General features: G+C 43.9%; 1 protein-coding gene across 1 annotated transcript in view; it reads right to left on the bottom strand.

Moving 5' to 3' along the window:
* TBX20 (T-box transcription factor 20) overlaps positions 1 to 21,240 on the bottom strand; it is a 53,554-nt gene that overhangs the window by 18,502 nt on the left and 13,812 nt on the right. The window contains exons 4-6 of the mRNA XM_063116107.1: positions 15,813 to 15,921; positions 13,099 to 13,257; positions 5,837 to 5,913 (exon numbers count right to left, since the gene is read on the bottom strand). Coding sequence (XP_062972177.1) covers positions 5,837 to 5,913; positions 13,099 to 13,257; positions 15,813 to 15,921 — 345 coding nt within the window. The remainder of the gene's footprint in view (positions 1 to 5,836; positions 5,914 to 13,098; positions 13,258 to 15,812; positions 15,922 to 21,240) is intronic.

The following is a 21,240-nucleotide window of genomic DNA, read 5'->3' as shown; positions in this document are numbered from 1 at the left end:
AAACAAAACCTTAGGATACTGTTGTGATTGACCTGCTTTTTAAGCACATGCGTTGTCTTGCAGCAGCATTTTGGCCCCGCAGGGCGCTCCTTGGTGCAGGGCTTGCCGCCGTTGCCATTATCCCCTCCCCGTCCCTCCCCGACCCCACTGGAATCCCAGGGGGCACTGGGGATGAGTTTGTGTAACCAAGGGGGCGGTTAACTGAAAAAGTTTGGGAACCACAGCACTAACACCATATAAACACACTGACTTTCCTTTTTCTACAGTACATGAAAGTCAGACAACTGCGTGCAACTGCGGTCACAAATCCCCACATACTCAGAACAGTGCCCCCTTTTTATTCAGTGGGGCTGCCTTACAGGAAGCAGCAGTCAGGCATCCCTCTACTGAGCCTGGTTACAGCGCTTGCTGAGAGCTCCTCCTGCTTCCAACTGACATTGAGGAGGTCATGAGAGGGAGAGGAAACAGGAGTTAGACCCCTCTCCAACACGCCTGGATTCATCCCTCTCTCTTGATATCAACTCTTACTGCTAAGAACTTCAGAGAAAGAGGATGCAGCAGTAGGGTGACCATAATTCCCTCTTCACCACAACAGCTAAAGCTACAGGAGCCCTGCCCTCTTTTGTATCTTGTCACTCCAGCTATACTAGAGTATACTAGAGCTATACTAGAGTGGCCAGATACAAAAGAGAGCAGGGCTCCTGCAGTTTTAACGGTTGTGTTGAAGAGGGAATTTCACCAGGTGCTGCACGCATGCATACAAATAAGACCTGCTGAAATTTCCTTTTCTACACAACTGTTAAAGATACAGGAGCCCTGTAGATCCAACTCCGTGGCCTGCTGGACTTTGCCAATAAGAATCTAGTGCCTGAATTTGCTTTTTTTCCCTCCTCCCCTTTAATTCCCTTTCCTTTTGCGTCATGTCTTTTAGATTTGAACAGGGATTGAGTATTTAAAAATTCCTTAGGAACTTAGTAGTCCTAAGATGCATCATGTCATTCTGCCAGAAAGCATTACAGCTGAAAAATGTAGTGAGACACACATCACCTGGACTAGGTGAAATACTACCTAGCACTGAATGGAAGCTGGGAAATTCCTGGATTTCCAATCAATAGGACAAACCTATATATAGTGAGAAAAGTGTATAGTTTCCAAAAGAAGAGATACTGGAGCTCAACCCGGAAGCCATGCTGCCTGAGCTTCTCTTTAGACCCAGGCCACAGCTAGACCTAAGGTTTATCCTGGGATCATCCAGGGTTCGCCCCTGCCTGAGCACTGGATCCCCTGTGTGTCACCTAGATGAACAGGTTTGACCCCTGGACAATCCAGGGATAAACCTTAGGTCTAGCTATGGCCCCAGATGATCATCTGGGCTACTTATAGTGGTGAAGGGAAAGGACTCTGTAGATGCTCAGGAGCATTTTCATTTTTATTATTCTTTAATGTGCTCTAAGTTCAAGTCCTGGTATTGAAAACAGGCTTGGGAGTACAGATTCCAGAGTTGGGCCCTGCCTGCTCAAATTAAGCCCTGATAGAGATTGTAAATCTGAAATGGGTGGTTTGAAATTGTTAGAGTCATGTATTTATAAAACTATATTCAATTAGTCTAGAAAAGTGCAATGTCTGTCATCATGTCGTAAAAAGATGTGTTTTTCTCTCAGATCGACTGTAAGGAAGCCTGGCCTGTATTGTTGCAGATAGAAGCTGTTTTCAATCAGTTACAAGGAGCAATCCAATTACTAGATGGTTTAGTGCAGTAACTGACTCCAGCCTAATGCAATTTCTTTAGGTCTCTAAAGATCAATTGATCTGATTTGCTTCCCTCCCTAAAGGCTAGTTAGGAAAAAAAGCAGACTTAAATATCTGGAAATTAAATCCAAAGCTTCGTCCCACATTCACACTATTTAGGTCAACCCAAAGATTCACAACGTGCAATGAATAAGAGTTCTCTTGGACGCTCTGCTGCACAGTATAGGTGACCATGCTAATGTCCCAAATCATTCATACACAAAATTGGGCCTGCCTTAGGAAGCCCGTTCATAAAACGGATTATCTGATTACAAGGGCTAATCAAATATCCACCTTTCCAGAAGGTGCGAATGTGAACTGGCAAACAGTTTGTGCCAAGGCATGTAAATGGAACCGATAATATTGTTTGTTTCCAGAAGTGCCATTTGAGACTCTATTAACTTTGTCAGTTGCCTTCAAGGTCCAACATTCAATGAAATTATCGAAATTGTGTAGTGCATGGCTTTTAGTGTGCATAAAATATGCACTCAAATAAAAGACCTTTCCTTTTACTTCCCATCCTCTAGGTCAATGGATTTATCTTTGCAGTACAATCCTTTCTTTCATGATAGCTGCCACAATGGAATTTTCTCATTTCTGGGATCTCTAGGGAGCATTACAACATGCCCACAATACGCCACTGTCTGTAGCACAACCCTAGGGATGTCGGGATGAACTGCGTTTTCACAGAAAAGGCATAATAATTGTCCAGTTGGGTTAATCTGTCCTCACAGATTTTGTGAAGAAGCAGAAGTTCCTCTGGGCATATTGTAGGCTGCCCATGTGTCCTCTTTTACAGAAGACAGTCCTCCATTTGAAAGGCTGCCAGAAGGTTGCTCTGTATTTGAAGGCCTGTCCAGTCCATGTCCAGTATAAAGATAAAGAATCATCACAAGGAGAGGTTTCCCATCAAGCGCACCTGGACAGTAGACCGAACATGGCACTCAGCTCACCTGGTCGCAGTATTTCACGCTATGGTAACATGTACTGTAGTTCCCTTTAAATTAGAGCAATTCTATACAAATCTGCAGTTATGCATATAAATTAGCATCTTCATCAACATAGCCAAGCAAAATGTACTAATAAACATATTCTCATTATAACAGTCCAAGCAAGAAAGGAAACATAATAACAGGGGCCTCCAGCATCACCACTGGGCTTCCGGTACAATTCAAGGATTTTAACTATAAAATCCCAAATGGATTTAGGATTTTGTCATTTTGACAATCTACCTCTATAAGCTGCTAACCAAAGTCAAACTTGTAATTGTAGCTAGTTTATCTGTACAAGAAATAACTATATCAGGTAGGACCACGCCCAAATTTATTTATCTGTGATGTGGCAAACTCAAATTCTTTGCTGTGTTCCTAGACACACAAACAATGTGTATTGCAGGTACATGACATCTGTGTACACCAAGTCCTTACTACAAGAGAAGTGAGGTGGTCTTGAATGGCTAAAGTCTGAGCCTGTGGAACTGTCTATACGTTTTCTAAGCCCCGCAGTGTCTGCGCAGTGGCTCTGGGTCAGTTATACGATGCAGCCGCTGACTTGCAGCCACCATGGGACTTTTCTTCGAAGCTGTGTGGTAAAAAAGTTGGGAACTTAACCCTGACTTTTTTCTTCAAAGCGAGGTCACCATGGCCCTTCTACCGCATGACCTTCCTCCAAGGCCGAGCATGGGGTGGATTGATTGCCGGAAGCCAGGCAGAGGGCAGGATTGTGTTAATTAACTTCTCTGATGCTGTATTAATTCACCCCAATTTTTATCCAAAACTGCACGTTTGTGGAGGGGGCTTTTATCCTTTAGTTTAATGGGGTGAAATTGAGGCATTTCACCCCATTCCAGCAAACTGTGAGGGAACGCAGCAGATCGCTATTTTTATAAACTGGGGATGCACAGCTGTGCATCAGCAAAGTAAAGGATAAAAGCTCCCTCTACAAATGCACAGATCCTCCCTTCAGATCCTGCCCTGGATAACTTGGGGTTTTTGCTTCTTCTCAGAACAGTGGACATAATGGGGGGAGGGGGGGAGCTATTAGTCCCACCCCCGAGTATGTTTTTCCCAGCACTGAAAATCTGGGTTTTAGGGATAACTACCTCTGCCGTATAACCCTGACGGAGCAGAGCCAATTTCATTATACTGTGGAGAAAAAGAGCAATGTGCTTTCCTCCCGTGCTCATCAAGATGAAGCCTGGGACAGTAGGTCAGGGGTGGAGAACTGGTGGCCCTCCAGATGATGTTGGACTATGGCTGTTGTAGTCCAAGGCCGGATCTACACTACTGCTTTAAAGTGCTTTATAACCGTTTTATAGCGCTTTAAAGCAGTTAAAGCGCTTTATAACTGTTATAAAGCGCTTTAAAGCAGTAGTGTAGATCCTGCCCAACAGCATCTGGAGCACCACCTATTCCTCATCCCTACTGATCATTCTTTTCTTCCCTGCTCCCCAACCCCCATTTTTAAGATAGAGAACTGAGGTTGGAAGGTGCTGACCTAAGATATTCCAGGAAGACCCTAATTGGGATGACATTTATTTATTTGTTTATTTACTTATAATATTTTTACTCCACTTCAGCCAAAAAGGCTTCCGGAGTGGCATAGAAAGCTTAATAATGAGACTGTCCTTGTCTTCCAGCTTACAATCTAAAAGACATGACAAAAATGGGGAAATGAATTGGGACGGAGGAGGAAAAACCCACACTTGAACCCAGATCTCCAGATTTATTTATTTATTTATTTATTTATTTATTTATTTTGTACACAATCCTACACATGCTTATATAGAAGGGGGGGAGTCCTATTGGGGAAGTCCCAGAATTCCCCAGCCAGTCATGCTGGAAATTGTAGGACTTCTTTCTGGTCTAAACTTGTCTACAATTGTGCTCTTATTTAATTTATAGCCCACCTGTCCACAGAGACAATGTCACTCAAGGAGGCTAACAATAATAAGAACCATTTAAAAATAAAATAAAACTTGTTTAACAATCGTAAACCAAATATATTAAGAACACAATTAAAAATATTCATGCATGGCTCCAAAAATACGTGGGTACACAGTATGGCTTTTAAACATCTATGGGGATGGAGCACTTTTTCAGAAGTGCCCCCATGAGAACTTGAGAAGCTTCATGGCTAAGGTTAGGCCAGGAGTGATTCATACTTTCGGCAAAAGCATATAGCTGAGCCTTCCCCTTGAAAGTTTTCCATGCAGACATAAGACTTTTACTGCAGCCTTCCCTAACCCAGTGCTTTCCAGATGTTTTGGACTCCAGCTCCTATCAGCCCCAGCCAACATGGCCACTAGTCAGGAATCCTGGGAGTTGTAGTCCAAAACATCTCAAGGGCACCAGGGTAAGGATAGGCTGTGTTATTGAGCACAGTACACACATGCCATGTTCTGAGATCTGAGTCTCATGACTTTGTTGAGTATTTGAACATAGGGAGTTGCCTTAAATTGTGCCAGATCATGGGTCCATCTAGCCCAGTATTGTCCACACTGACTGGCACGGGTTCCCAGGGTTTCAGGCAGGAATTTTTCCTGCTCTAGCTGGAGATGCTGGGGTTGAACCTGGGACATTTTGCATGCAAAGCAGGTGCTGTACCACTGAGCCAAAGCCCCCTCTAAATATTTAGCCTTCCCTTACAGTTAAATATTCCACTCGGCTTGGACCAAAGAGATACGGATAGTGAGAACAGACATGATAAGGGCTTAAATTAGTACCAGAGATAAAAGGCAAGACACTGGCATTATGCAGTCATCTGTTTTCTACCAAGTCATGCATCTGTACATTTGAAGGCCCAGAAACAACCAATTTGAAAAGTTGGTTTAAGAAACTAAACGTAATCAGCATCATCTGAAGGAGTAATTAAAACTCAAAGCGCTTCCATCTTCAAACTGTTTATAAAGAACTCAAGAGCTCTTCAATACAACGTAACTTTCAGATGCGCAGCCTCATGGGAGCCGAAAAGATACATTTTAAGCCAGCTCTTTCTCTTCCCTCCATTATCTTATCGGAACAAAAAGTAAACAAAAGGTCTCCATTACCTCTCGATATCAGTGAGTCTGGAAGAGTCCCTGAATCCTTTTGCAAAAGGGTTGCTGTCAATTTTCAGCTTGGTTATCTGGAAACAGAGAAGACTTACAGGTTACAATGCATGATCCGAATCAAAGCCATCCATGCCAAGATCCACGCTACAGAATTTACATCATTTCGGAAGCAGACAGACAATTTCTAGGATGACCTCCCTGCTAAGACTGTAAGGACATTTGACTACCCCCATTTGCTTCAAGCATAGGCATGCACAGCACATTTCATTAGGGTGTGCACTCAGGGATTTTTTTAAAAAAAGGTGAATATTTATTGAATACTCAGTAATAAAGGACATTATTTGTATTCATTTATTTATTAAACATTGTAGATACTGATTTATTTATTTAAAACATTTATATCCTGCCCTATATCAATAAGATCTTAGGGCAGCAAACAGATAAAAGCATACAGTATAAAAACAGTAAATATACACAGCTAAAAACAAATTAAACCATAAACCAAGTTAAAATGATATATAATTTTAAAGCAGTAAAAAAATTAAAACAGTTAAAACAATGTGCCTAGTGAATTTAAACATTAAAAACTTTGTTAAAAAGCCATGTTTTCACTTGGCGCTGGAATAAAATCAGTGTGGGCGCCAGTCGGGCCTCCAAGGGGAGGGCATTCCACAGTCGGGGTGCCACAGCAGAGAAAGCCCTCTCCGTGTTCAGCTTGCCTGATCATGGGAGGGCTGTTGCGGGGCGGGGGGATAAGGAGACGCTCCTCAAGCCCCAGCATTGGTGGGGCTTTGTGGTGACACAGGCTGGAGGAGGGACTTACAAGGCGATATTAGCCTTCGGGGGCTCTCCTCCTGGCCTCTTTGAAGTGTGGCTACTGACAGAGAGGCTCCTAACAGAGTGATTCCTTTTTGCTCCTGTTTCCAGGATCAATGGTACACTGTCAGGTATGGTGGTAGCAGAGCAGCCGGGGGACCATTCCCACTGTGTCTGGATCTCCCTCTGGATCCGTACTTAATGCCCCCCTCAATTCAGCACTTATTGCTTGAGACATTACGGTGTGCCTGGGCACACCCAGCACACCCCTTGCACATGCCTATGGCTTCAAGGTTCAAGAACTGGAGTTGCTCCTATTTACAGTTGGATCCAGTCTTCATCATAGAGTAGACCCATTAAAATCAATAGGACTTAAGTTAATGGAATTTCAGCAGGCCTACTCTAAGACTGTCTAAGTTTGGATCTGACCTTTATTTCTCCTGGAAAAAAATTGAGCCAACTACCAATAGAAGGGCTTCTGAGGAACCACCTTGTTCTGAGAGGTTGAGAGCAGAAGCGGATTAATTTATGTTTTTATTAATTTAATTTAAAAGCATATACCCTGCCTATTTCCCTGAAAGGGAAATTAAGGTGGCAAAGAGACAAAATCAATGATCTTTAAAACAATTTAAAAAAACCAAATAATGAACAAGAAGATTATAAAAACAGCAGATTAACCATAAGAGACAGTCTGGTGTAGTGGTTAGAATGTTGGACTGGGACTTGGGAAATCCAGGTTCCAGTCCCCCATTTTGGGGACTCACTGGCTCACTTTAGGCCAGTTGGTGCCTCTCAGCCTAATCTACTTCACAGGGTTGTTGTGAAGATAAAATGGAGAGAAGGAGAACCATGGGTACTTGCAAGATGAAAAGATTAGGATTATAAATATAATAGTAAATAAAATAATTTTAAACACACACATTCAATTGCTATTAAAATGTTTAACCAAACACCTTCTTGAAGAGCTGAGTTTTACATACTGCCTAAAACAGTACAGTGTCTGGGCCTGACGCATCTCTGTTGGGAGAGCTTTCCACAAGGTAGATGCATTCATGAGCAGAAAGCAAAAGGAGAAGAGAAAGAACAGAAAGAAAGAAAAAGAACTGACCAACAAAGAACAGCTCAGCCCAGAAGGAGAATAGATGCAGCGTAAAACTAAGTATAGTCGGATCTGGAATAGGTATATTCCCATTAAACCTGGGCAACTGTAGCCACCCCCACACTTTTTTCCTCCTCCCTCCCTGATCCCTTTCTTGGGGACTGTCTATATGTCGGTTATACGTCGCAGACACTGCAGGGCTTTCCCCTGAAGCTGTTGGCTGGAAAAGTTGGGGACTTATCCCAACTTTTCACAAAGAAGCAAGGTCACCATGGCCCATCTGTCATGTGACCTTGCTCCGGTGTCGATCCGGGGTGTGTATGTGCCTGGGTGGATGGCGACTGATGATCAGGCACTGAAAGACGGGAAGAGGGAGGGTAAGCTCCAGTACCCAAATAACCATCGGGAAACCCTGTGCTCCCTCCTGGTATGGGGATTTCCCACCCCCACCCCACAGCAGCAATACTGCAGAGTTTCAGGGGGAAAGAGAGGTGAAGCAATGCCATGGAGACAAGCCTCTTGTGTCTTTTAAATTGTAAATTTGAGGGCAGGGACTGTCTAATGATTGACTTTTGTAAACTGCTCGGGGTGTGTGTCTTTTTTTCTTTCTTTTTTTGGTTGCAGAGCGGAGTAATGATGCTTTAAATAGTAAATAAAAATAATAGGTCGCCTCTCAAGATGGACAAAAAGAAGTATTGCTGAATAAAAATCTCTATTCATTTCTTGGGAAAAGTTAAAGCCAGTCCATTTACTTCTTATAGTGATATTCAGAGGGGATCTACACTACTGCTTTTAAAGCGCTTTAAAGCACTTTGAAAACGTTTTGAAAACTGTATATGCAGTGTGTCCTGGGCCCCAACAGTTGTCAAAACTGTTATAAAGCGCTTTAAAGCGCTTTAAAGCAGTAGTGTCAGTTTGCTATCAGAAAAAGAAGCAGTATTTGGTTAGTGTTGTTGGAGAATGCTGCAGCCATTTTGATAATACCACGTGGGGAAAAAAGAAAGAAAGCTATCTTCTACCGTTTCCCAAATGAATCATAAGAACATCTCCAAGAAAGCTAGTCAAAATGAAAGTTGACCTACAATTCAACTCTCTTGCAAGGCCGCTTGACTGTTTAAACAAATGCATGACCTTTAAATCTTAAATGTGAGATAGTTTGTTGAAAGTGTAATGTATTTAGCCCTTATCTAATAACCTGCAGAAATGTAATCATCCCCCTTAAAACCAGCACTGAAAGAAATGGTAAAAAAATAAGTGAGGTTCCATTTTCATTAGTCATACGTAATACGACAGCATCCTTCGTGAGGATTTCTAGAGACGTTCCAAGGGGAAATTCAGCAGGATGTGCTTGAGAATCAGACCCGAGCTTTCTACAACGGCTTTATCAAGGCAAACACCATTTCTTTCAATGAACCCAATGCTTGATTCTGTGTTTAGAAATTAGCGTAGGACCAGTAAATCCACAGCAACTAGGCAGATATATTCTATGTTTAATTGAAGTAATGAATTTATACACACGGATAACTTCCATATAGTCACTTGCTTAGAAAACAGGATTTGAAAATCTGGAACATTTTTAGCTATGGGTAGTATCTGTTAAAAGTATATTCATACCTTTCCATACAGGACAACCCAGATGAGGGTGTTTGGGGGGAAAATTAAATAAATAGTTACCTACTCTAAATCTTTGGGAAATGCACTACATTTTAAACATCCATGTAAATAACCTGACATAATAAACTGACATTTGGTGAAAATAGTTCCAGTTGGGAGAATCAAAGCTAGAGATGCAGCTCAAATCAGGGGCAGGGATGTATTCTGGCCATGGATTAGCGGACTTCCCCAATCTAGCACCTCATAAGAATATAAGAACAGCCATGCTAGATCACACCAAGAGTCCATCTAGTCCAGCACTCTGTTCACACAGTTGCTAACCAGTTGTTGACTAGGGACCAACAAAGCAGGACACTGTGTAACAGCATCCTCCCACCCATGTTCCACAGCAACTAGTGTATACAGCTTTACTGCCTCTGATACTGGAGGTTGCACTTAGCCTTTAGGACGAGTAGCCATTGATAGCCTTCTCCTCCGTGAATTTATCCAACCCTCCAGATACGTTGGACTGCAAAGCCCAAAATGGAAATGATATAAGTTGTAGTCGAATACATCCAGAGGGGACCAGGTTCAAGTAAGCTGAATTATAGAGCCTGCCCCCTATGGATTTATGGAAGTACTCTTTGGCTTTTTGACCCCAGGCTGTTAATCTGCTGTATCTATTTTTGGTTTTGTCACAGAATTGAGATGTCAGCACTACACGAGGAGCATTTCCTTTCCTGCTTTCTTGCTACATGAACTCTAGGTGACACTGTGGCACAGCACACTAGCACAAATACACAAGAGGAAATTGCGCTGCCTTTTGGTTTTACAATTAAGTGCCGCGTTTTCCATACTCTAAAGAAACTTGTGGAAACTACTGTTTACAAACAGAGGGGAAACTGGAGGGACACAAAGTTGTCTAAAGAATCCCTAAACAATCCATGAGTAGGGAATGACGAGTCCACAAAAAGTGCCTCGTGTAGTAAAGCTCTTGGATAGACATCAGACTCTAGAGCAGCCTTGCCCAATTTGATGCCCTCCAGATTTTTTGGATTTCAATTCCCATCAGCCCCAGCCAGCATGGCCAATGTTTAGGAATGCTGGGAATTGCCATCTAAAACATCTTGAGGCTGCCAGCTTGTGGAAGGCTGCTCCAGAATGCTCCCCCTTTCCTCCACTGGCTGCTGTGATGCCCTTTGCCTGCCCCAGTGTGCCACCCCCAGGGCCAGGAGAAGCCCAGTATGCTGTCATGGCCATAGGCAAGGCCCACACCCAGCTCCAGCATACTGCCTCACTGATTAATCAGAAAGCTCAGACTTGTCTGTATTAGAAAGGTGTTGGCAAAGGCTGCCTCTTTCAGATACAAGGCAGGGGTCTTGTGATTCTCCAATAACACCTCCCCAAATGGCTTGGATGTGAGCACTTCATCCAGGATCAGAAAGGATTTTTCTGACATGGCTTAGGAAGTATGTCAGAAAGCTATTTTGAGATTTCACAAAACAGGGCTGGAGAGGGACAGGGAGGTGGAGAGAAGAGTCTCCCTTCCAAGTCTGTGTCAGAAGCATTTCACAGAGATCCCATTGTAAAAAACTGGCTCAGGACAAAATGGTTGCCCTGTTTGTTCTATAAGGCTGTTTTCCCCAGGCCCTGTTTCGAAAATTATTTAAAATGTCAATAAGGCAAACAAAGTAACTCCTAAACCTGCATTGAAAAACGACATTCGCCACAAAGGCATAAGAAAATGAAGAAGTCTGCTAATTCCACAATCTGGAATCTAATCTATGGAGCAGCGGGCCCTAATCTGCCTCCCTCCAGATGTGTTGGGTTACAACTCCCAGCATCCCCCAGCTAACTGTGGGAGGTCCACTCCCCCCCCCCGATTACCCCCACAGCAGGCCACAGTTTGCAGGGCAGTTCATGGGATGCCCCTCCCAAATTAAACAAAACACCATTGTAGATCATAAGCTGAATATAAGCCAACAGTGTGATGTGGCTGCAAAAAAATGCAAATATTATTTTGAGCTGCATTAATAGAAGTATAGCTCCAAATTGCACAAGGTACTGGTTCCCCTCTATTTGGCACTGGTTAGGTCTCATCTTGAGTACTGCGTCCAGTTCTGGGCACCACACTTCAAGAAGGATACAGACAAACTGGAGGGGGTTCAGAGAAGGGCAACAAGGATGATCAGGGGTCTGAAAACAAAGCCCTATGAGGAGAGACTGAAAGAACTGGGCATGTTGAGCCTTGAGAAGAGAAGGCTGATGGGAGACATGATAGCACTCTTCAAATACTTGAAAGGTTGTCACACAGAGGAGGGCCAGGATCTCTTGTTGATCATCCCAGAGTGCAGGACACGGAATAATGGGCTCAAGTTACAGGAAGCCAGATTCCAGCTGGACATCAGGAAAAACTTCCTGACTGTTAGAGCAGTACGACAATGGAATCAGTTACCTAGGGAGGTTGTGGGCTCTCCCACACTAGAGGCATACAAGAAGCAGCTGGATAGCTACCTCTCAGGTATGCTTTTGAGTGTCACCAGACGAGCATTTTATAGCACAGTCATTACTGGCCACTCACAGATGTTAGCAGGTCCTTTTGACAATGCTGTCCGCCTCCTGCGCATCTCCCATTCCTTTTCTCAATTTTAGAATCACAAAATAAGCCTCTTTTAATCCGTCTCTTCTGAGGTAAAATGCCCACTAGAGGTCACTGTCCCCATTGAAATCTACAGGCCACATGGTCACTGGTCTCTTCTCCGTGAAAAGTACTCATTTCTAACGTGGAAGAGAACCAGAAAGAGAGGCTATGGTAAGGAAACGCAAACCACCACCCCTGTCTGATGGTCCTTTTAATGTGGATTCCTGCATTGAGTATGGGGGTTGGACTTAGGCCTTTGCTAGACCAGGCTATATCCTGGGGTGATACCCAGGATTGTCCCTGTGTGTCCAGATGATGCACAAGGGATCCCGGGATCAGGCAGGGATCAACCCTCCCTGGCCCCGGGATATAGCCTACCCCTTCAAGCTTATTTATTTATTTATTTATTGCATTTTTATACCGCCCAATAGCCGAAGCTCTCTGGGCGGTTCACATGGTTCACATCGCTTTTTCCCATGGTCTTGGGCTGAGCTCGAGACCACAAGCATGTGGCCCGTTTTCACAACTTTTCCCAGCTCCGCGCGATTACTCGTGCGGAGCCAGGAGTGCTGTGCCCATCAGGGGCAGGCTGGGGGGAGCAGGAAAATCAATTAATTTTTTTAAAAAAACATTTGTGCACATCGTCCCCTTTAAAAGTTAAAAAAAATAGTGGGCGTGACGGCTCTCTTCTTGAGTCGCCTCACCTTACATGTAAACGAGGGCGGGATCTCGTGTTATTGACAACGCAAAATCACCCCTCCTCCATCCTGGGGCATCCTGTAGGTCTAGCAAAGGCCTTATAGGCCCCTTCCAGCTCAACTATTCTATGCTTCTATGATTTACATCAGGCGCTAAGTCCTACACTCTAACCACTGGCTCTTGCTAAGGCTGGGGCATGCTGGGAGATGTAGGACTTCTTTTCTCTCTTAACTTGCATAGGCTTGAGCCTTAAGTGGACCAACCCAGAATGTAAGAGAACCAAGATACTTCTGTCCCCACTCCCACCCCACCACTACTTGAAGTCCTGGCTGCCTGAGTAAGTCTTTATATTCATAGTGCATCCATGTAGTATGATGGACAAGAGCAATCAGACTAGCTAGAAACACTCACCAATTGGTTCTGGTAAGCAGTGACAGCAGTAAACACTGTCTCTGGAAATATAAATGTCCTGAATTCTTCAGATTTCAAGTTAAGCAAGGAAGCCGTGTGGTCCTTCTTCTTGATGATGTGCACCCTGGGCTGATATTTATGCATTGAATTCAAGATTATCTAGTGGGGAGAGGAAAGAGAGGAAAAAGCAGTCAGTGCTCAGATTCAACCCTTTGACATTTGGGGCATCCATCAGAGATTTTGTCAAGGAGGTTTCTGCATTAAGCATATCAGCTATTCTCCAAGCCACACCCTAAGATCTCATAATTAATAACGCATAGTAAGCCAAGGAATTACTCTGCCATAAACACTGTAGCTTTCAGCCCAATTTTACAGGATTCCAGAAGTCCCACCCCTCCCTCCACCATGGTTTTTTTAATTAAGACGCAATCTACACGTCAGCAGAATGAGAGGTAGAGCAGATTGTACCATGTCAGATTGCAGGTGACCTGGATGTCATTTTTGAATGTTTACATGCATTATATAGCCAGCGTTTAAACCCCCTGTCCCCCTCAAGCTAGAGTAGAACATTTCACCTTGTTGCCTTGGGAGTGGAGAGCAGGGGTGAACTTGCACAAAGTTTGTGTGCGTTTAACATAAAGAGGCATTCAAAATATGCCCCCCTATCTGCAAGTGAAGTGGTACACTCCATTCCACCACCCCATTCTGCTGGTTGAGTAGACCAGGTCATTTTATATTATTAGTATTGTTGTCGGGGCTGTGTCAAGGGTAGACATGGTTGGGTTCCTGCAGAGGGCCCACTCCCCAGCAGGGGCCCACTGACAAGAGCTCCCTGGACTCGCTCCTCACCTTCATTGCAACCTGCTTGTTGATTTGCCTCTTGCTCTGGCCCAGACAACAGTGATGGTAAGAAGGAGGAACAGTAGATGCCTCTGCCAACTTGCTCACTGGCACTCTGCCTGCCAAGCAAGCAAGCAAGCAGCAATGATAATGAAGAGAAGGAAGAGCAACAAGAGCTGGTGAGCATGGCACCCACTGGGGTCCGTGGTCCGTTGAAGGTGTCTTGGCCAAGGGCCTTCAAAAATGTGGAGCTGGTACTCTTTGGGGGGTATTTTGTTTTCTACCTTGATAATTGGAGGCAATAGTTGGATATACTAATTACAAAGCTATGGTATCCACCCTCCAACCACACATTGAGGAACTAATTAGTTTCCAGCTGTACCTGACAGCCTTGAGAGCTAGATTCAGTAGTGCTTGGCCTAAAACGTATGAGAAATTATGTATTATGGGAGACTATTATGAAAGGCCCTGACTTACAGCCTGAGAGAAGTGTGTTCCCGAAGAAGCAATATCTTGCGAAACAGGTTAATGTACCAGACTCCTGTTTGTGCAATGAAACTACCACGCTAAAGTTGTAATGAAACTTCTACACTAAAAAATTGGCATATACAGATAAGAAAATTGTTAAAATTCTAATTAAAAGTCTTATGTTTACATGTATGTAAAATTGTAATTATTGGAATGGTGAAATGCATTGTGATTAGTCTATATTGTAAAATTGGTGCCAAAGGATATGTCTATGTATATATGACATCAAATTGGTGTATTTGAATGGTGATTAGTGTATATTGTAAAATTGGTGCAAAGACTGAGTCTATGCATATATGCAATGCTGCAGTTATTGGAATGTTGATATAGAATTGTTATTTTATAAAGGGTTAAAATAGTATTGTGATTAATTATTGTTCTTAATTGTGGTCGGAGGGTGGATACCCTAGCTTTGTAATTTGTTTTCTACCTTCACAGAGTTTGTGTGTGTGTTAATGTATTCAAAATGTGATTCCTTACCTGCAATTGAACAAGTACAGTCCATTCTACCACCTTATTCTGCTGGTTGTGTACGCTAGGTCATTTTATTATAACACTATAATCGTCATCACCGAATGCAATAGAAAAAGGATTTTGGGCAGAACACACCAAAATGGTCTTTCCCAGTTATTGGTGTTTGCTAGAAATGTAGTATCCTGTATTAATCCCTATGAAAGTCAATAGCTGTCCATAGAAAGGATGTCACATAAACACTCAGCAGATGACTAAATTTCTTCTCTGTGGCACACTATAGCTTCCACTCTTACCATTAAAGCAGCATCAGTCAGGACCCAAACGCCCAACTACAGGGAGTTTGCTGTCCTGGGCTCTTTGGTTAGATTTGACAAAATGGAAAGAGACCATAAGTTAGGGTGACCATATGGAAAGGAGGACAGGGCTCCTGTATCCTTAACAGTTGCATAGAAAAGAGAATTCCAGCAGGTGTCATTTGTATGCAGCCTTGCCCTCAACCAGATACAAAAGAGGGCAGGGCTCCTGACATCTTTTGTATCTGGTCAAGAGGGCAGGGCTCCTGCAGCTTTAACTGTTGTGATGAAGAGGGAATTTCACCAGGTGCTGCCTGGTGAAATTCCTTGTTCTACACACAACTGTTAAAGATACAGGAGCCCTGTCCTCCTTTCCATATGGTCACCCTTCATAAGTACCTTGCTCCCTGCGCATGAAATTTCACAGCCCTTTAACTGCTCTCTACAAATAACAGCAACATCCCAACCACCACTGGGGCTTGCTGCATTTCATGCCCGTTTCGAACAGGTGTGCCCGGCAGGTGCAATGGCTTCAGAGGGTTCTTATTGTTTTCCCTTCCCACAGGACCAGCTACTCACATGGCCGTGCTGATCCAGCTCGTTGTTTGTCAGCTTCACTTTTTCAAAGGACACCATCTGCTTCAACAATTGTTCCCCTGTAAAGGGAGAATCCGGATGCACGTACAGCCTAGAAAGCCAACAGACGCAGGGCCCGTCAATGTCAATCAAGCCGATCTGTGTCCATGACATCCTCTTTTGTAAGGCAGTAGTCATGCACAGTGGTGTAGTAGTTCATTTGGAAGTGAGCCAGCTCATCACGACAGATCCCACAGCCACCCCCCTCAAGGAACCCCCACCCCAAATGCAGGTAGCTTTATCCATCCATATCAACAAACCAGTTCCATCAGTTTTCATCTCCCAGAGAAGCAGGTCTTTTATAAAGTGAACGTGTCATCATGGGCCGTTCGTGGCCAAGCTGCCCCAAAATATTTTGCATTACTACAGGGAACAATATATTGTTGCTGGGGGAATTCATATCCGGCCCCTAGCTACATCCCTGAAAGCCCTGGCTCGACTACACCACTGACCATTCAACATCACAACTTAAACCAGTGTACATCGGCGGGGCTTACTTTCAAATATAAATGCATAAGCTCAAGATGCACAACCGCAGGCCCAAGCAAATGTCCTTACAAGTAAAATGCGCCTGCAGATAAATATGATTGACGTAAGAGATCTCCGAAACAGACCCATTAAGTTCCTCATTTGTTGGCCTGTATAATGAATAAATGCTTTTCTTTTTAAAGCTTGATTATTTCCGGAACCTTTCATTCCTTCTATAATCTCGAGCATAATTTAATGGCAGGAGCTGATGCTTAATGTCTCCATTCTAGAATATTATTCAGCATGTTGGCTGCTATGTCTTTGTCCAAATGGAAGACAGTGATTGCTTTTCCCTGCAGCTATTCTGAGTAGGGCTTAAAATAAAATTTAAAAGTGCCTAAGAAGAGCCAGGAGGGATCAAAGGCCTATTTAGACCAGCGCTCTGTTTGCACTGTGGCCACTGAGATGCTGACGGGAAGCCCGCAACAAGTCACAAATGCAATAGCACCTTTCCACTTGTGTTCCCAAGCAACTGGCATATAGAAGCATCCTGCCTGTGATGCTGGAGGTAATATAGAGCCATCATGCCCAGTAGCCATTCACAGCCTTATCTTCCATGAAAGAATAGCTCATATAAACACTTCCTTAGAGCTAGTAGGTTGTAGTGGTTAGACTTTTGGGGTAGAATGGGGGAAGCTCAGGTTCAAATCCCGCCATCAGCCATGAAGTTGACTGGATGCCTCTGGACCAGTTTCATCCTAACCTACCTCTCAGGGTTGTTGCGAGGATAAATATGGGAGACAACTATGTACATCATCTTGAGCTCTTTGGAGGAAAGGCAGTATACAAATGAAATAAAGAATGAACAGACAATGCATGGTCAGTGCATAAATAGGAGGGTGGAGGGATTATCCATTAACTGCTATTTTACACGTTTCCTTGCAGTCGCTTTCCCCCTGCTTCTGTCCCACGTATAACGCATTGCAGTAATCCAAACCAGAGGCTATCAGAGCATGGATAACTGTAGCTAGGCTATCTCCGTCCAGATAAGGGCACAGTTGGTGTATCAGCCTAAGCTGATAAAATGCAATGGCCCTCCCATGATCAGGCAAGCTAAACATGGTGTAGGGCATCAGTGTCTACAGTGTTTAATAAAGAAATGAATAAAAATAATGTCCTTTGTTACTGAGTATTCAATAAATATTCACCTTTTTTTAAAAAAAAACCTGAGTGCACACCCTAATGCCATTACGGTGGCATTATAGTTTGCACACAGCGAATAGCAAAGGGTAGCTTGTATTGTCAAGGGAACTAATCAACACTCTGTTGCCAACATTAAAGAAACAAACAAAACCTCACAAGGCATGCAGGAGATTTCTCTACAAGCTGGGACGCATAAAGCTGCTATGTCTTTCAAACACCAGGTCTGGCTTGTAAAGCCATTTAAGCTAAATAATATTCTATACCAGGGGGAAGGCTTGAAAAGTTCCACAATGGGTTTCCCCCCCACTCTAAAAGAATGTGTCCTTGTGCATTCATAGCAAGGGGGTGGGGAAGATGCTTTGCATGTTGACAGCAGGAAAAGAAGGATTTAATGGTCATCTGTGATGAAGTTTTATGAATGGAAATGCTTTCAAATGGTATTGGATAATCCTCGTTAATTTCAGCTTCGGCAGTTGTAGTGCTGAAAGTTATTTCTGTATAGAAATGATGTGAGGAAAGCCTGAGGGTATAAATGTCACCAAGGCTTTTCTACATCCATGACTTCTTTCATTCTTTCTTTCTTTCAATCACTTATGTAAGTAAACCTATGCATAGGTTTTTCCATAATCGAGTGTCATTTGACCTAATCTTGCAAAACGCATTAACACATGTATCACTATTTCAACACCTCTGTTAAAGCATAAATGCAGAAATGTGACTTAATATCAGGGCATCACAAACTAGGGCCGGATCTCGCTTTATAACAGTTATAAAGCGCTTTAACTGCTTTAAAGCGCTATAAAAGTGTTATAAAGCGCTTTAAAGCAATAGTGTAGATCCGGCCTAGGGCAGGATCTACACTACTGCTTTAAAATGGTTTATAACAGCAGTGACAACTATTGGGGCCCAGGACACACTCTATATAAAGTTTTCAAACTGTTTTCAAATGCCATATCCTGCTTGGTGTAGATCTGTCCTAGGTAAATTGAAAACCCACTAGAGCTTAATATCAGAGCTGAATGCTTATACTTTAAGCCATTGAGAATTTCGGTTTAATCTACAAAACACCATCCGAGCAAGAGAGACAAATGCATCAGACTATTATCAGTCAAGATTAGCGTGATCAGGGGCAGGCTGAAGGTGCCATCTCTGGGCCAATTTTATACAAAATACGGCATGTCTGCCTAAATCCTGGTTAGGGGGAAACGGCGCTGAGATGTTTGTGATGGGTTGTTGCCTAAAAGAAACTGTGAAGGCTGGAGGGAAATCCTTTGGTTTTAGTGTTTCATAAGGATTTGGACCTCATTTGATGTAGCTCAGTCCTGTGCAAATTTCTTCACAATTAAGTCCTGCTATTTTTTCCGTCTGAACTTGCATAGGATTGTGCTCTGCAATGCCTAAAATACATTTTAGATAATGGTGACTTTACAAACCAGACTTCATTATTACAATAAGGATTCCATTGGCAGAAATATTGGTTTATATCATTGCTGAGTCTTGTTTCTGCCTTCCCCAAAGCCCACCTTGGGGCGTCCTCCCTCCCTTCCTTCTTCCCTTTGAGGAAGGAAGGAAAGGAACCTCTCGTGCAAGCACTGAGTCATTACTGACTCTTGGAGGGACGCCAGCTTTCGCTGACATTTTCTTGGCAGGCCTTATAGCGGGGTGGTTTGCCGTTGCCTTCCCCGGCCATTATTATCTTTCCCCCAGCTAACTGGGTATTCATTTTACCGACCTCGGGAGGATGGAAGGCTGAGTCGACCCAAGCCGGCTGCCTGAAACCAGCTTCCGCTGGGATCGAACTCAGGCCGTGGGGAGAGTTTCAGCTGCAGAAACTGCTGCTTTACCGCTCTGCGCCATTAATATCTCACAGAATATAAGAACATACAAAGTGCCATGCTGGATCAGACTGAGTGTCCATCTAGTCCAGCACTCTGTTCACACAGTGGCCAACCAGCTGTCAGCCAGGGACCAATAAAGCAGGACATGATGCAACAGCACCCTCCCATCCATGATCCCCAACAACTGGTGCACACAGGCTTAATGCCTCTAATACTGGAGGTAGTAACATAGCCATCAGGGCTAGTAGCCTTCTCCTGAAAGAATTTATCCAACCTTCCTTTCAAAGCCATCTAAATTGGGGCTATCACTAGATCTTGTGGTAGTGAATTCCATAATTTAACTATGCGCTGGATGAAGAAGAACTTCCTTTTATTTGTCCTGGATCTCCCACCAGTCAGCTTCCTGGGATGACCCCGGGTTCTTGTATTTCGAGAGGGAGAAAAATGTCTCCCTAACCACATTCTCCACACTAGAGCTCATGGTCGTCTTGAAGCACCTCTCTGCTGTTGGTGTAGCAAAGCCAGAGCTCCCAGGGTCAAAATGCTTGGACATTTTGATTAGTAGGAACTGCTGCTGCCCCACCCCCCCAGCTTCCCTGTTTCTCTTTGAGCTTAGTTGCAATCTTCAAAGGAGCTGCAAAGAAATGGATTTTCCCACCAGCAATATATTGTTATGAGCCATCCTGTTATAATGCAAAGTACTTGGGTGGGTGGGTGTGGCAGGAGGAGTTGCAACTCATTAGACGTACAAAAGTTCTACAAAAGTCCTATAGGCACTCGCAGAGATAGATCCACATAACTGTCTGCATTTTAGGACTCTCCTTCGGGGGCATGGCTATGGGCACTGTCACAATGAGAGTCTGCACGTCCAAATTTACCAATTTGCTCTCTTACCATCACTGCTCCTTAGCCCTGGCAGGTACTGGCTACATCCAATGAACGGTCACTCAAGGGAAGCCCCCACGCCCAGCCTAAGACATTTTTCCGCCTGAGGCCAAGAGCAAGATGTCTCCCCCTCCCATGCCTTTGACAAAAAACAACTGGAATGGAAGCTGAATCTTTCTTCAACACTGGCAATGGAACAGCATCCTCCACGGCACCTGAAGGCAGCAAGCTAGCTCAGGGAATGCAGGGCAGGCCATGTGGCCCAGAGCTCTCCCCTCCAACACCTTTCTGCTGCCTCCCAGCATCTGCTGCCTGAAGCGACTGTCTCACTCTACCTAGTGGTAGAGCCAGCCCAATGACAGGGCTGTTGTAAACTTTATGCTGTAGAGACAGGCATATTGGTGCAGCACTATTATCTTTGCAGAACAGCCAAGGAGGTGAGGAAGGAAGGGAAGAGGGCTGCAACCAACCCAGCTCACCTTCCTTCTTCTCTGGTGGAAGGGGCGGAGCTATCAGAGCTAGCTGATATAGAAGGCCAGGTGAAATTCCACCAGGGTTTCCTCACCCAAGATTTTGGGACTTGTGGGGTTTGAGCTATGGCTGGGGTTGGGCATGTGTGTGAAAGAGACATTTGGACTGGTTGTGCTCCTCATATTAATTTTGACCATGTTCAGATGACATGCTAAGGCCACAGCATTTTGAGCTAAACATGATGGCTTAGCATGTCGTGTGAACCATTCCTAACCATGGAGGCTACATAATCACCGTTTAAACGCACTCACTAATAGGGCGACCATATGGAAAGAAGGACAGGGCTCGGGTGTCTTGAACAGTTTTATAGAAAAGGGAATTTCAGCAGGTGTCATTTGTATGCATGCAGCAGCTGGTGAAATTCCCTCTTCATCACAACAGTTAAAGCTGCAGGAGCCCTGACGTCTTTTGTATCTGGTCAAGAGGGCAGGACTCCTGCAGCTTTA

The sequence above is a fragment of the Elgaria multicarinata genome, chromosome 1 (genome assembly GCF_023053635.1).
Source record: "Elgaria multicarinata webbii isolate HBS135686 ecotype San Diego chromosome 1, rElgMul1.1.pri, whole genome shotgun sequence".
Taxonomy (NCBI): Eukaryota; Metazoa; Chordata; class Lepidosauria; order Squamata; family Anguidae; genus Elgaria; species Elgaria multicarinata.
The sequence above is the reverse complement of the archived record's forward strand: the minus strand, read 5'-3'. Positions and strand labels throughout refer to the sequence as shown.